This window comes from Diadema antillarum, unplaced genomic scaffold (assembly GCF_040938485.1).
Source record: "Diadema antillarum isolate AM-2024a unplaced genomic scaffold, OU_Dant_1.0 seq00002565_RagTag, whole genome shotgun sequence".
Taxonomy (NCBI): Eukaryota; Metazoa; Echinodermata; class Echinoidea; order Diadematoida; family Diadematidae; genus Diadema; species Diadema antillarum.
This window is the reverse complement of record NW_027273165.1, coordinates 10391-24144: the sequence shown is the minus strand read 5'-3', so window position 1 is coordinate 24144 and position 13754 is coordinate 10391. Positions and strand designations below refer to the sequence as shown.

Genomic DNA, 13754 nt, shown 5'->3' with positions numbered 1-13754 from the left:
CCCCTGCTTCCTGAAAGCGGTTAGTCGAGTGCTCTTTCATAATGCTAGAAAAATAAATTTTTGTTGAATTTCCTTTATATTTTCTTTGTATTGTTGTCCTCTCATACGTCATAACCTCTAGTAGTCTCCTCATCCAGCGGTTCCAACACCAAAACTTTAAAAATTCATAACTTTTGCATCGATTGTCCGATTTTCCTCAAACTTTCACTGATGTGTTCTACTAATGTTGCTGGTTTTACTCAATCCACATTGCTCTTTGGGTTTACCTTCCCTTTAAACATGTGATCGGAAGAGGGCAGCAGACGACATCCCTTATCAAATCTTGCGCAGCGTGACGAAGATGGCACTAAATCTTCTTGCCAGAGATCGTTCAAAGTTTTACGAAAAGATCGATTTCCTAGGAGAAGGGCAGGTAATTATTTGAATGATATGGCGCTACTATCTGTACAATGATATTAGAATCTATAATAGTTTGCATGAGAGGAAACCTATTTTTTGTTAAATGTCGGGAATGGCTCTATTCGTTCAGTCCCACATGTTGATATCAGTGTAAGAGTCTGTGATTAACCATTACCCGCGAGCTGCAGCCTGTAACGTTAGCAGAGGGATTTATGCCAGGAGCTTAGGAGCTAGAACTAGAAGCCAACATAAGAGCAGGACCGAGTGGCGAGGTGTCGGTGTTACAATTTATAGACCCTAGTCGACGCCAAGATGTCAGATCTCTATTATTAATTCTATCCCTTAACGTGTACTGCTTCTGTGGTGTAAATAAAGTAGGTTTCTAGTCAATCTAGATTCTAGAAATTATTTAGATATTCTATGACTCTGAGAACTAAAAAACGATGCAGACAAGGTCAAGGAACAAAGGACAATGATTTTTTTTCCCCTAAATTCAATTGTCATTTTTTTTTTAATAGTAAAGTATAGTAGACTCTAAATTTTAAATAGAGACAAAAAATAATTGACACAGCACCAAAATCGGATGCACACCAAAATCAGATGCACACTTTGCCTAATTTCTTTTTATATATGTGTATTTAATTCTACTGTATTCACTAACACTGACAGCTAACACTAACAGTCACACTCAAGTTTTGTTCAAACATAACTAGATACACAGCCCAGCACCCAGTTGCTGTATAAATAGCGATAGGGCTGTACCGGGGCGGCCCACAACACAGAGCAAGCTTTGCGTGAATTTTACGATCGCGTTGAGTTTTGATACTTGACATCATTTTTTTTTGTCACCTCAAACTCATTAAATGTAATCTTCATAAATGACACTACATGGCTATGTTATCGATATTGACATACACATTTCACGACTTACCGAAAATGAAGATTATATGCAGCATGTGCGAACGGTACATCTGATAATCGGGAGTTCACGTGATCTGAATGCACTTTAAGGTCACGCTGTCGACCATGCTGCCACCAAAGAGCGCATGCACGCAATAGATTGCTGCACTTCCAGCCAAGCACGCGCGTGCTTAATTTGCAGAGTGGTCAACGCGCCATTTTGAATTCTGCAATGATTAACCCCAACGGTCGGGGATTGCGCTAGAAAGTGCCATTTTTTTGTTCATGGACTTTTCGCGAGGACTCTCTATGGACTTTTGTACCTTCTGTAATATAAGCATGCACTTTAAGTGAGTAACACATAAATTTCTATAAGTAACGTATAAATTGTTATAAGTTTTGTAGTTGTGTTGTGGTTCCCCAATGTGATGGCGAGGCCCCATCTGTCTGACGCCGTGCTTCGCACGGTGTCTGGTCGGGCTAATTCGAACAGATCTAATTCATGTTGAATAATATGCTTTTGAAAGTTTTGTATCATGCATTCGTGTTCAACCATATGGATCAGTTAGTGTAATTATAGATTGTTTATTTGCCAAACAAGCAAACAACTAAACAAGCTCAGTAATGATGTAAATTGAAACCAGTGAACGGGGTGAAGGGCAAGAAGGTAAATAATATACTGTGTCAGACAAGTGAGTTGTTTGAAGTTGGAACTCTTTATCTTTTTATCGTCACACTTTAGTTTGCTACAGTGTACAAAGCACGGGATCTCAAGCATGATGGCAAGATAGTAGCAGTTAAAAAGGTTTGTTTCCTAATGTGGTTTTCTTCTTAACATGGTTGCAAAGTTATCTGTGAAAATGTAATATAGCATGAAAACCCTTTCAATTTGTGTCTGGTCATGATTTGTAAAATGTGGTAGTGAGACAGGTTCAGGTAGTAGCATGTCTGGTTTTCAATCAAAGTGGCTGTGGTTGGAGTCCCACTCTCACTAGCTGAGCCATTATGCTCTATCCCCTCTAGTAAGAGGCAAAAAAGCTCTGTCCCTTGGATTAGATAGGACATTAAATGGAGGTCTTGTGTGTGAGGGAGTCACAACTCGTGTATCCATGTAGAAGGTCCTACTTCACTTCCTCACTATAAAGAGCAGGGTGCTGGCTGAGTGAAGTGGTCTGCCCTGTCTCTATGCCCATATCTACACCAAAAAAATGAAAAATAGAAATAATAATGATAAATCAGTACACAAAAAAGGGGGTTGAAGGGCAAACATAAATTGATACCCATGTGACTAGCAGTACTTGGCAAATACAACAACAAAAAAAGCAAAATATACAAGAAAAATTAATTTCCGTAATTCTATGTGACAAAATTGTGTGAAGCGATTTGATCACATAATAGTGTCAGTACTCTTGGCATAGCTGTGACTTGAGCTGTTGACATCCATTGTATGTTGTAAGTTTCATATTAAACAGTCATATGATTGCAGCTGATTATGCAGCTGGTAGCACTGCTAACTATCTGTTACTGTATTGATGTGTGCTGTCATTCATGTAGCCAAAGCAAAATATGTGCAATACTGAATAAAGAAATAAAATAAAATAAACACCCTTGCATGTACACTTGCAATGTTTTCCTGATTATACTTTTGGTCCTCCTGATGATCTCTTAGTGGAAGTGTAATATTGAAAGAAAAAATGTTTGTAAATGTTTTCCCCTCTTGTGTTCAAATTTGTTTGTGTTCACATCGTGACCAAGCCCTGTTACCTTATCATCCAGTACCCTTTTCCACACTACAACACTGTAAGACTATTATATTCTCCCGGTGCAAGGAAAGTCTAATAGTTACCTATTAGAAAGTCTAGAAATGTTTTCATTCATCTATGTTATGCTATCCTTCTTGAGTTCAAACCTTAGTTTCGTGTTGTGATCATGCCCTGTCCCTGAATCAACCCTTTTCCAGATCAAGCTTGGCCACAGGGCTGAGGCCCAGGATGGAATAAACCGCACAGCTCTCAGGGAAATCAAGCTCCTCCAGGAGTTAAGACATAACAATATCATTGGGGTAAGTAGATAAAGACATTGCAAGTTGATACCAACTCATGAGCAAATCATAAACAAAAAACAAAACAAAACAAGGTACCCCCAACCTTAATCTTGGGTACACCAGGCCTGGCTGCCTGGGTTAGAAAATGTGAACCAAATTGACTATAGTCTTGTATTGTGGTACAACCTAAGTAATGCTGCTCATCCCACTGGAATATATCTCTTTAAGTTGGAAATTGATTTAGGTTCAGTGTTGGTAATAACAGAGTATCTGGTTCTCTCTATTATATAGTGTCTTTAAATCCAATACATGTATTTAGTTATGACTTATAATCTAAGTAGGTTTTTCAAACTTACATATAAATTTATTTCAGGTGTTGTACAGTGTAATGCCAATTTCAGCCCTCACTTCCTCTATTAAAAAGAATTATTTTCTCTTGAAAATGTGAAAATACATGAAAAAAAGAAAAGAAAAATGAATGTGTCGTTATTTGTACATTATAGGCCATCTTTTGGTGCTGTTCCATATTCAAATGTGGAAGATTTTCATAGTGCAGTCAGAGGTGAGGTCAAGGGGAGACTGATTAGTGTGGGCCAAATGATGATTTCAGTCATGAGAAAAGCAGATACGTGTTATGGCCTTCACTGAGTTTCAAATTTCTGAAGACACAACTGTATACACCTTCACAAAGTTTGCAATGTAATCACTGTTTGTAGGCAAATGTAATCACTGTTTGTAGGCAAATCTAATCTTGACATCAATGTAATATACTTGTCTTGCATTGTGACTCACTGATCAACTGGAAATATACATGGAGCTGCTAAACCAGTTACTTATTAATATTATCTCATTGTTTTTGTTTTCAAGCTGTTGGACTGCTTTGGTCATCGTTCCAACATCAGCCTAGTTTTTGACTTCATGGAAACAGATCTTGAGGTAAGTGAACTTATTAGTGCCCCTAAGGAGCAGTTTACTGTTGTTTTCCTTTTCAACAAGGAAGGCAAACCAGAGTCTTGTCACCTTGCCCTAATCTCTCGCTCTGACTTTTCAAGTCTTTGATGAGACAGCTGTTTTCAAATCCAAAGTGCCATAGAGTGAATAAAAACTGTCTCTTCTGCCATTCTCTCGGATTTGCATACAATATCTTTTATCATTTCATCACACATGTGCCAATCTCCTTGATAAATCTTTCTTCTATTATCACATTCGTATGTAGTGACTCCTTTATTTCCTTGATTAACACACATTCATAATCCCTCTCTTCTAAATTCTCCCTGTTATCGCATATAGCTCTTCGAATCTGAACACGTGTGGTGCTCTAATTTTTTTACCTTTAATTCTTGGGATATAAACTTCCGGTTATGAACGCTCGATATGGAAATGTATGCTTTTATGCACATTAAACGCTGAAGTACTAGTATTCACAGATCGTATCAAATTCTGTCTTATAATCTGTCGAATAATAGAGTTATTTTCTGATCTGTAACTTTACATTCGATGAATGGGATTCTTCTGCGAAGTGCCCCAATGCTGGGCTGACGATGCAAAGCAACAAAATTATGGAAAATATCCATAGATGAAGGATGTGACGTGGGTAAACCACGTATAGTTCTGTGGGGTAAACCGCAAAACTGGAAGTGTACGTCCTAAGAGCGATTGATCAGATATTGGTATTGCGAGGTGATATCACTTGAAATCGGCTATATGCCATAGGGAGAATTAACCCATTGAAGACTAGTCCCGAGTATTCTCGGGCTGGTGTGAATGAGTAATGCATGTTATAAGAAAATCAGTTCATCTTCAACGGGTTAATGATCCGGTAGCATGGGGATTCATGGTTGATGATATTTATTCGCTGCCCACTGAGGTACATTAGAAAAGCACAAATAGCACTGGTCAGCGAATATGTGCACCAAAGCGTACACTCATCAGTAACGGTCGACTTCAGTTAAGATTCTTCAGCTTTGTGTGTATTGTACACACAGAGATCAGTGATAAAACTCTACACAATTCATTACGGGGATTCTTGAATACATCTAAAGAGGGGTCAGCTTTTCCACTCCAAGGTATCCCCATGCTGCTTTAGTCTCTAAAGGACAAGTCCACCTTCATAGACATGTGGATTGAGTGAATGCAGCAATATTAGTAGAACACATCACTGAGAGTTTGAGAAAAATCGGACAACCCGTTCAAAAGTTATGAATTTTTCAAGTTTCTGCTCAGTCACTGCTGGATGAGAAGACTACTATAGCTTTTGATGTCATATGTGTACAACGATATAAAGAAAACATAAAGAAGATTCAATATATTTTCACTTTTCTCGCATAATTAAAAGAACGCTTGACTTGCCTCTTTCAGAAGGCAGGTGGGATAATATTACCCATAACATACGTCAGTGACAAGTCAAGGAAATGGGTGCTTTTTTCAAAAAATGAAATTTTTTGAAATTCTCTTTATATTTTCCTTACAACGTTGTATGCGTGTGACATCATACGCTGTAGTAGTCTTCTCATCCAGCAGTGACTGCACAAATACTTTAAAATTCATAACTTGTGAACAGATTGTAATTTTCACTGATGTGTTGTAAATTATATGAATATTATAATATTAGTATATGAAGGTGAACTTGTCCTTTAAGAAGTATCTTCACTGTCATCATTTCACAGATTGAACTTTTAATTGTTTGTGCAGTATGTAATATGGAAATTAAAAGCAAAATTCCCATACCCGTCAGATTTACCTTTTTGTTGTTTAAGTGTGGTATGTAAAATCTATGTAAAATAAAGGTGTCTATAGATTCAAACAAACAAATAGAAGAATATATAAGAATTGTCGTATTTACTATACACTGTCGCATGTCATAAAGTGTATGTGCAAATACGTAATGCATGATAGTTATATAATCTCATGTCGTTGTTGTTGTTGTTTTTCACTGTTTGCCTCTTCTCAGCTGCAAAAGGATGATTTTTTATCGTAATTTTCTTCTCAGGTTATCATCAAAGATACCAATCTAGTTTTGACTCCAGCGCACATCAAAGCCTATACTGTCATGGCGCTGAGGGGGCTGGAGTACCTCCATTCAAACTGGATCCTGCACAGGGTCAGTACCATAGGAGAAAAATTGCGGGGGTGTTGAAGTAGGGAGAGGCAGGGGAGTGGGGGGGGGGGGGGGGGGAGGGGTTCCCCTCCCAAAAATATCCCCAAATAGCATTTGGAATAAAAGTTTCTTACACTACATGTACTGGTTTCCTGAAATACAATAACAAATTCGGTTTCAAGCATATGGATATCAGATTTGATTTCATGTAATCCACAACACTACATGTATGTAGTAGTAAATGTCAAAAATCTATTTTGTGAAATACTACCCCCAAATGACAATAGAAAGAAAAAGACACCAACAAAACACACCTTGCTTTCAGGAGCACTTACAGTTGGGGTGCAGTTGTGTAGGAAGTCAGGAGGAATCCTTACTGTGATTTGTTTGCCAGTTCCATGTATTGATGAATAATGTTATTGTTGTAAGAATTTTACTGTTACAAAATTGGGTATACTACAGTTCTCTCCCGTTATAACGAACACGGTTATAAGGAAATTCCGGTTACAAAGAAGTAAAAAGAATCAGGCCGCAACATTATCCATTCTATGTATTTTTATTGTTTATTTGTTCGGTTAGAACGAAATTTCGATAAAACGAAAGAAAACTGCTGGTCTCGAGGACTTTGTTATAACGGGAGTCCACTGTATTCAACCCATTCCATACTGAATTCTGAAATGCCCATAGACTTAACACACAGGTCACCAGGTTCCCGTGCGGAACGGGTTAAGAACAGCATGTCAAGAGGCTCCTAATTTTACCCACATTCTTTTTCTTTATGTAGGGTAAAAGCATTTAAATTGTCTTTCATGTAACTCCAGTTCATAATTCACAAAAGGTTTGAATATGAAGATCCACAGAATTTTTCCCTTTGTTTCTTTTACTTCATGTGGTGTGTAAACATTAAAATGCTATACTCTACTTGTATTAACTGTATTTGCTTTTATGAGATTATTTAAGAGATTGTACCACCCTTTCTGGCATTAATTCATGTTTTCTCTCCAGGATATGAAGCCAAATAATTTGCTTGTTGATGACAAAGGAATCCTGAAGATCGGGGATTTTGGTCTTGCCAAGTTCTATGGCAGCCCAAATAGAATTTACACACATCAAGTGGTGACAAGGTCAGTCATAAATGGAAAAATAGCCTTATTTATGATAATTGTGTGAACACAAAAATGTGTCAAATAAACAGACATGATTATGATAAAAAAAGGCTCAAAGCAAAGGTATAGAAGGACGTGTTTGTGTTAAATTCAACTTAATTCAATTGAATTCAGTTTGCGTTATTGTCCCCGCCGAACGAGTTCGAGCAGGGGACTATGAAACGGGCTCCGTACGTGTGTGTGTCCGCGTGTCCGTCCGTCCGTCCGTGTGTGCGTCCGTGTGTGCGTCCGTGTGTGATCAAAATCTTCAATTTGCTACTTCTCTGTCATTTATGAGCCAATTTTGATTCTGTTTGCTTTATATGATAGCACTACATGGGAGCTTTGAAACTTCTACACAGAATTTCAGTCGTGACCTTTGACCTTGACCTTTGACCTATATTGTACATTTTGCTACAAAATGCTACTCCTTCGCCATTTCTAACCCGATTTCGATTCCGTTTGCTTTATGTGATGGCACTAGGTGAGGGCTTCAAAACTTCTACACAGAATTTTGACCTTTGACTTCTTTGACCTTTGACCTTGATTTTTGACCTGTATTGTACATTTTGCTACAAAATGCTACTCCTTCGCCATTTCTTACCCGATTTCGATTCCGTTTGCTTTATGTGATGGCACTAGGTGAGGGCTTCAAAACTTCTACACAGAATTTTGACCTTTGACTTCTTTGACCTTTGACCTTGATTTTTGACCTGTATTGTACATTTTGCTACAAAATGCTACTCCTTCGCCATTTCATACCTGATTTCGATTCCGTTTGCTTTATGTGATGGCACTAGGTGAGGGCTTCAAAACTTCTACACAGAATTTTGACCTTTGACTTCTTTGACCTTTGACCTTGATTTTTGACCCATATTGTACATTGGCTACAAAATGCTACTCCTTCGCCATTTCTAACCTGATTTTGATTCTGTTTGCTTTATGTGATGGCACTAGGTGAGGGCTTCAAAACTTGTACACAGAATTTTGACCTTTGACTTCTTTGACCTTTGACCTTGATTTTTGACCTGTATTGTACATTTTGCTACAAAATGCTACTCCTTCGCCATTTCTTACCCGATTTCGATTCCGTTTGCTTTATGTGATGGCACTAGGTGAGGGCTTCAAAACTTCTACACAGAATTTTGACCTTTGACTTCTTTGACCTTTGACCTTGATTTTTGACCTGTATTGTACATTTTGCTACAAAATGCTACTCCTTCGCCATTTCTTACCTGATTTCGATTCCGTTTGCTTTATGTGATGGCACTAGGTGAGGGCTTCAAAACTTCTACACAGAATTTTGACCTTTGACTTCTTTGACCTTTGACCTTGATTTTTGACCCATATTGTACATTGGCTACAAAATGCTACTCCTTCGCCATTTCTAACCCGATCTTGATTCTGTTTGCTTTATGTGATGGCACTAGGTGAGGGCTTCAAAACTTGTACACAGAATTTTGACCTTTGACTTCTTTGACTTTTGACCTTGATTTTTGACCTGTATTGTACATTTTGCTACAAAATGCTACTCCTTCGCCATTTCTTACCCGATTTCGATTCCGTTTGCTTTATGTGATGGCACTAGGTGAGGGCTTCAAAACTTCTACACAGAATTTTGACCTTTGACTTCTTTGACCTTTGACCTTGATTTTTGACCCATATTGTACATTGGCTACAAAATGCTACTCCTTCGCCATTTCTAACCTGATTTTGATTCTGTTTGCTTTATGTGATGGCACTAGGTGAGGGCTTCAAAACTTGTACACAGAATTTTGACCTTTGACTTCTTTGACCTTTGACCTTGATTTTTGACCTGTATTGTACATTTTGCTACAAAATGCTACTCCTTCGCCATTTCTTACCCGATTTCGATTCTGTTTGCTTTATGTGATGGCACTAGGTGAGGGCTTCAAAACTTCTACACAGAATTTTGACCTTTGACTTCTTTGACCTTTGACCTCTTTGACCTTTGACCTTAATTTTTGACCTACATTTTGTTGTACATTTTGCTACAAAATGCTACTCCTTCGCCATTTCTAACCCGATTTCGATTCCGTTTGCTTTATGTGATGGCACTAGGTGAGCACTTCAAAACTTCTATACGGAATTTTGACCTTTGACTTCTTTGACCTTTGACCTTGATTTTTGACCTATATTGTACATTTTGCTACAAAATGCTACTTCCGGCGGGGACATATATTACGCACCGCGTAATTTCTACTTTTCCTTGTTACTCATCAAAAAGTCTTGTGTATGTTATGTTACTGAGATTCTTTGGGTTGATTTTGAGTAAATGAAAACTGTTCAGGTGTTCAAAAGCCCCTACTCAAACAAAGTGAGATAGGAAACAGATGCTAAAGCTAGACTAAAAAATATCAATTTGTTAGAAATTGGTAAGCTGGTATTGGCAGTTGTTGGTAAGAATTGATTCTGCTGAAATTTTTTGTTGATTTTGTTTTGTGTGTATTGTTGTATATTACTTGTTGTTGATTACTTGAAAAATGTTTGCATTGCAGATGGTACAGGTGCCCAGAGCTACTGTTTGGGGCCCGGATCTATGGTACCGGGGTGGACATGTGGGCCATGGGGTGCATCCTGGCAGAGCTGCTCCTACGGGTGCCCTTCCTGCCAGGGGAGTCAGACCTGGACCAGCTCAGTAGAATCTTCCAAACTCTGGGCACACCCTCCGAGAAAGAATGGCCGGTGAGAAATGAATTTAAAAACAGCTGAAATAAGGCTAGTAACTAGGAGTTTTGTTGCTGTTGTTTCATCACTTGGTATTAAAGGGAAGATAAACCCCAAGAGCAATGTGGATTGAGTGAAAGCAGCAACATTAGTAGAACACATCAGTGAAAGTTTGAAGAAAATCGGACAATCGATGCAAAAGTTATGAATTTTTAAAGTTTTGGTGTTGGAACCGCTGGATGAGGAGACTACTAGAGGTTATGACGTATGAGTGGACAACAATACCAAGAAAATATGAAGAAAATTCTACAAAAATCAATTTTTCATGAAAATTACAAATTCCATCAACTTGATATTGACATATGTTAAGGGTAGCAATTATTCCCCCTGCTTTCTGAAAGAGGTTGGTCCATTGCTCTTTCATAATTCTAGAAAAGTGAACTTTTGTTGAATTTCCTTTATATTTTCTTTGTATTGTTGTCCACTCATACGTCATATCCTCTAGTAGTCTCCTCATCCAGCGGTTCCAACACCAAAACTTTAAAAATTCATAACTTTTGCATCGATTGTCCGATTTTCCTCAAACTTTCACTGATGTGTTCTACTAATGTTGCTGCTTTCACTCAATCCACATTGCTCTTTGGGTTTACCTTCCCTTTAAGTTCAGTATAGAGAGTATGAATGGATAGTCGTGTCCAAGCATGCAGCAACATTAAGGATAATTCCCTATATTTGGGTGAATTGGATTCTTGATGTGCAATTCTGTGCGATTCAAGCATTATTTCATGCTTTGATTAAAAGTGGAAAGTTTTGTCGTAAAAAATATAAAAAAGAAGCGGTTCAACAACTATGTCTTGTCATAGTGTCTTCTGTATAGGAAACCATGACATATCCTTCAGAAAGTTCACATGAAGGAACCGGTTTTAGAAGTTATTGAAAGTATCATATATGCAGGGTTCGACATTAGCAGTGACCCGGTGGCCCGGGGGTACAAAAACTAGATGTAGGGCCACCAAACTTCCAAAAAGGCTATGTTATGGTGGCCTGATTAGGCAGTGTATATATATTCCAAATGAATTTTCAAGTTTTCATTCATTTTGGGCTGCCATATTTATTTTTCAGGTCACCAAAATGTTTAATTCAAAGATTTTAGTGGCACAAACAAGCCACCCGAGAAGAAAGAGAGTGCAGAACCCTGATATATGTCACTCAGTTTGTTGTTTATTTAGCCCATTCTGCTCAAGGTGATAGGTGGTTTGATATAGAATTTTATTGATAGAACTGTGGACTAAGTGCCACAGAGGCAAAAAAAAATAAAAGTGGATGAAATACGAAAGAAAAACAAAAAAGCAAAAATAGTGATGTAGCATGGCCATGATATGGTGATCTTCTTTCATTACGTTATCCTGCATGGATTTTTTTTTTTTTTCAGAACATGTCTGCGCTAGCAGACTACATCGTGTTCAAGAAGTTTCCTGGCACCCCACTCCAGGACATCTTCACCGCAGCCACTGACGACCTCCTGGACCTCCTTCGGGCACTGCTCCTCATGAATCCCTGCATGCGGTGCAAAGCCACCGAGGTTAGAAAGCCTCATTTCTGATGGGTCCCATGACATTTGCTCTTGTGACAATTGCTCCCATGAAATACCTGTATGCTAAAGCCAAAACATAAATTCTACCTACATGTACAAGCATATCCCTAACCCTATTCCTAATCCTGACATCAAACTAAACCTAAAACCCTATCACAACCTTTGCCTAAACCCTAAGTCCTTGGAGAAAATGAGACCAGGGCAATTGTCGCAGGAGCAAATGTCTTGTTACCTTTCTGATTTCGTTTATAGTATTATGTTTTGTCCATTTTCCTCTTGCACTGGATATAAGGGAAATGAAACCTAAATATATACGTGTATATGGATTGAATAAATGTAAAAAAATAGTAATAATAAAAAGAATCATTAGTAGAACGCATCAGTGAAGTTTGAGGAAACCTGGACAATCCAATCAAAAGTTTGAATTCTTAGAATTTTAAAAAGGATATACAGAAAATATAAAGAGAGTTCCATAAAATTTCATAGTTTATGAAAAGTTCACATTCCTTCTTCTAGTTACTGACATTTGTTGAGGATAATATTATACCCTCTGCCTTTTGAAAGAGGTAAGCCAGTACTCTTTCATTATGGTAGAAAAATGAAAACTGAAAGTGAGTTCTCTTTCTGTTCTATTTTCTATGTATCATTGTCCATGCATGACATCACAAAATGTTCTAGTCTTCCAAAGAATAATTTTCCTGGTATGGCATCACAATTCACCATGCATTTTTACACCACTGCTTGTGCTACACAAACTATATTTTATGTAGCAGTTTTCTTCCATAGAAGTGTACACGATATATGAAATATTGTTCATCAGCTGAAATTGCTTTAATGATAAAATTTGAGTTGGAAAATTATTCCCTGGTCATGTCATCAAGTGATAGCTGTACAGAAATTTTAAAAATTCATAACTTTTGAATGGATTAATCAGTTTTCCTCAAACTTCAGTGATGTGTTTTATCAACATTGCTGCATTCGCTCAATCTACGTATATATTTGGGTTTCATTTTCCTTTAAAAGGAAACTCCACTTTATCTTGAAGTTCTCATGTGTATAAAGTGTACAAGTTTGTTTGTCACAAACCACCATTCAAATCTTTTTCTAACTTTATCTCTGCCTCTTTCTTTTTTCTTTTTTTTTTCCACAGGCCCTCAAGATGCCCTACTTCTTCAACAAACCGGCCCCAACCGCTGGAAGCCTCCTGCCCCGGCCTGGAATGACGACATCAGTGCCGGCCAACAGTAAGCCACAGCCCAAGCTGGGCAGCCGAAGGAAGATGGAGGACGATCATGCTTCAGGTACAGTATATCGTCTTGCTTGCTGACCGTGAATTTTGGCACATACATTGTATGCTTACTCGCCGAGTAAAACCCTAGTGTTTTTAAATACACAGAAAGTCACTATGGAGGTCTGCCTTCTTTGGTATTGTATATAGAAGATGCTACTTAACAGCATAATAACATGCATGATTTACTCAACTTTCTTTCTTTTTTCACTTACAATGCTTTTTATGCCTCCGCAACGAAGTGGCCGGAGGCATTATGTTTTCGGGTCGTCCGTCCGTCCGTCCGTCCGTCCGTCCGTCCGTCCGTACGTCCGTACGTCCGTACGTCTGTACGTCCGTCCGTACGTCCGTCCGTCCCGTTTTGTTTTTGTCGATATCTCAAGAACCGTGCGGTGGTTTTACATCAAACTTGGTATGAGGGTATATCCTTGGGGGATAATACTTTGTGTGGATTTTAGGGTCACAGGGTCAAAGGTCAAAGGTCACAGGTTATTTTGTGAAAAAAAATTTGAAATTTCATGTTTTTCTCCATATCTCACAAATGGTTCAAGGTATCTTCATGGAACTTAGTATATATGCTTGTACCGATGGGCAATGAT

The 13754-nt window shown here is 38.2% G+C and overlaps 1 protein-coding gene across 1 annotated transcript; it reads left to right on the top strand.

Moving 5' to 3' along the window:
• Window positions 1-315: 315 nt before the first annotated feature.
• On the top strand, window positions 316-13168 carry LOC139714953 (cyclin-dependent kinase 7-like; the record flags this gene model as incomplete). Its single annotated transcript, XM_071626601.1, has 9 exons — window positions 316-412; window positions 2042-2104; window positions 3260-3361; window positions 4211-4279; window positions 6333-6443; window positions 7446-7564; window positions 10105-10291; window positions 11706-11855; window positions 13018-13168. Coding segments are annotated over exons 1-9 (1024 nt in total), but the record flags the coding sequence as incomplete, so codon positions are not given.
• Between the last annotated feature and the right edge of the window lie 586 nt (window positions 13169-13754).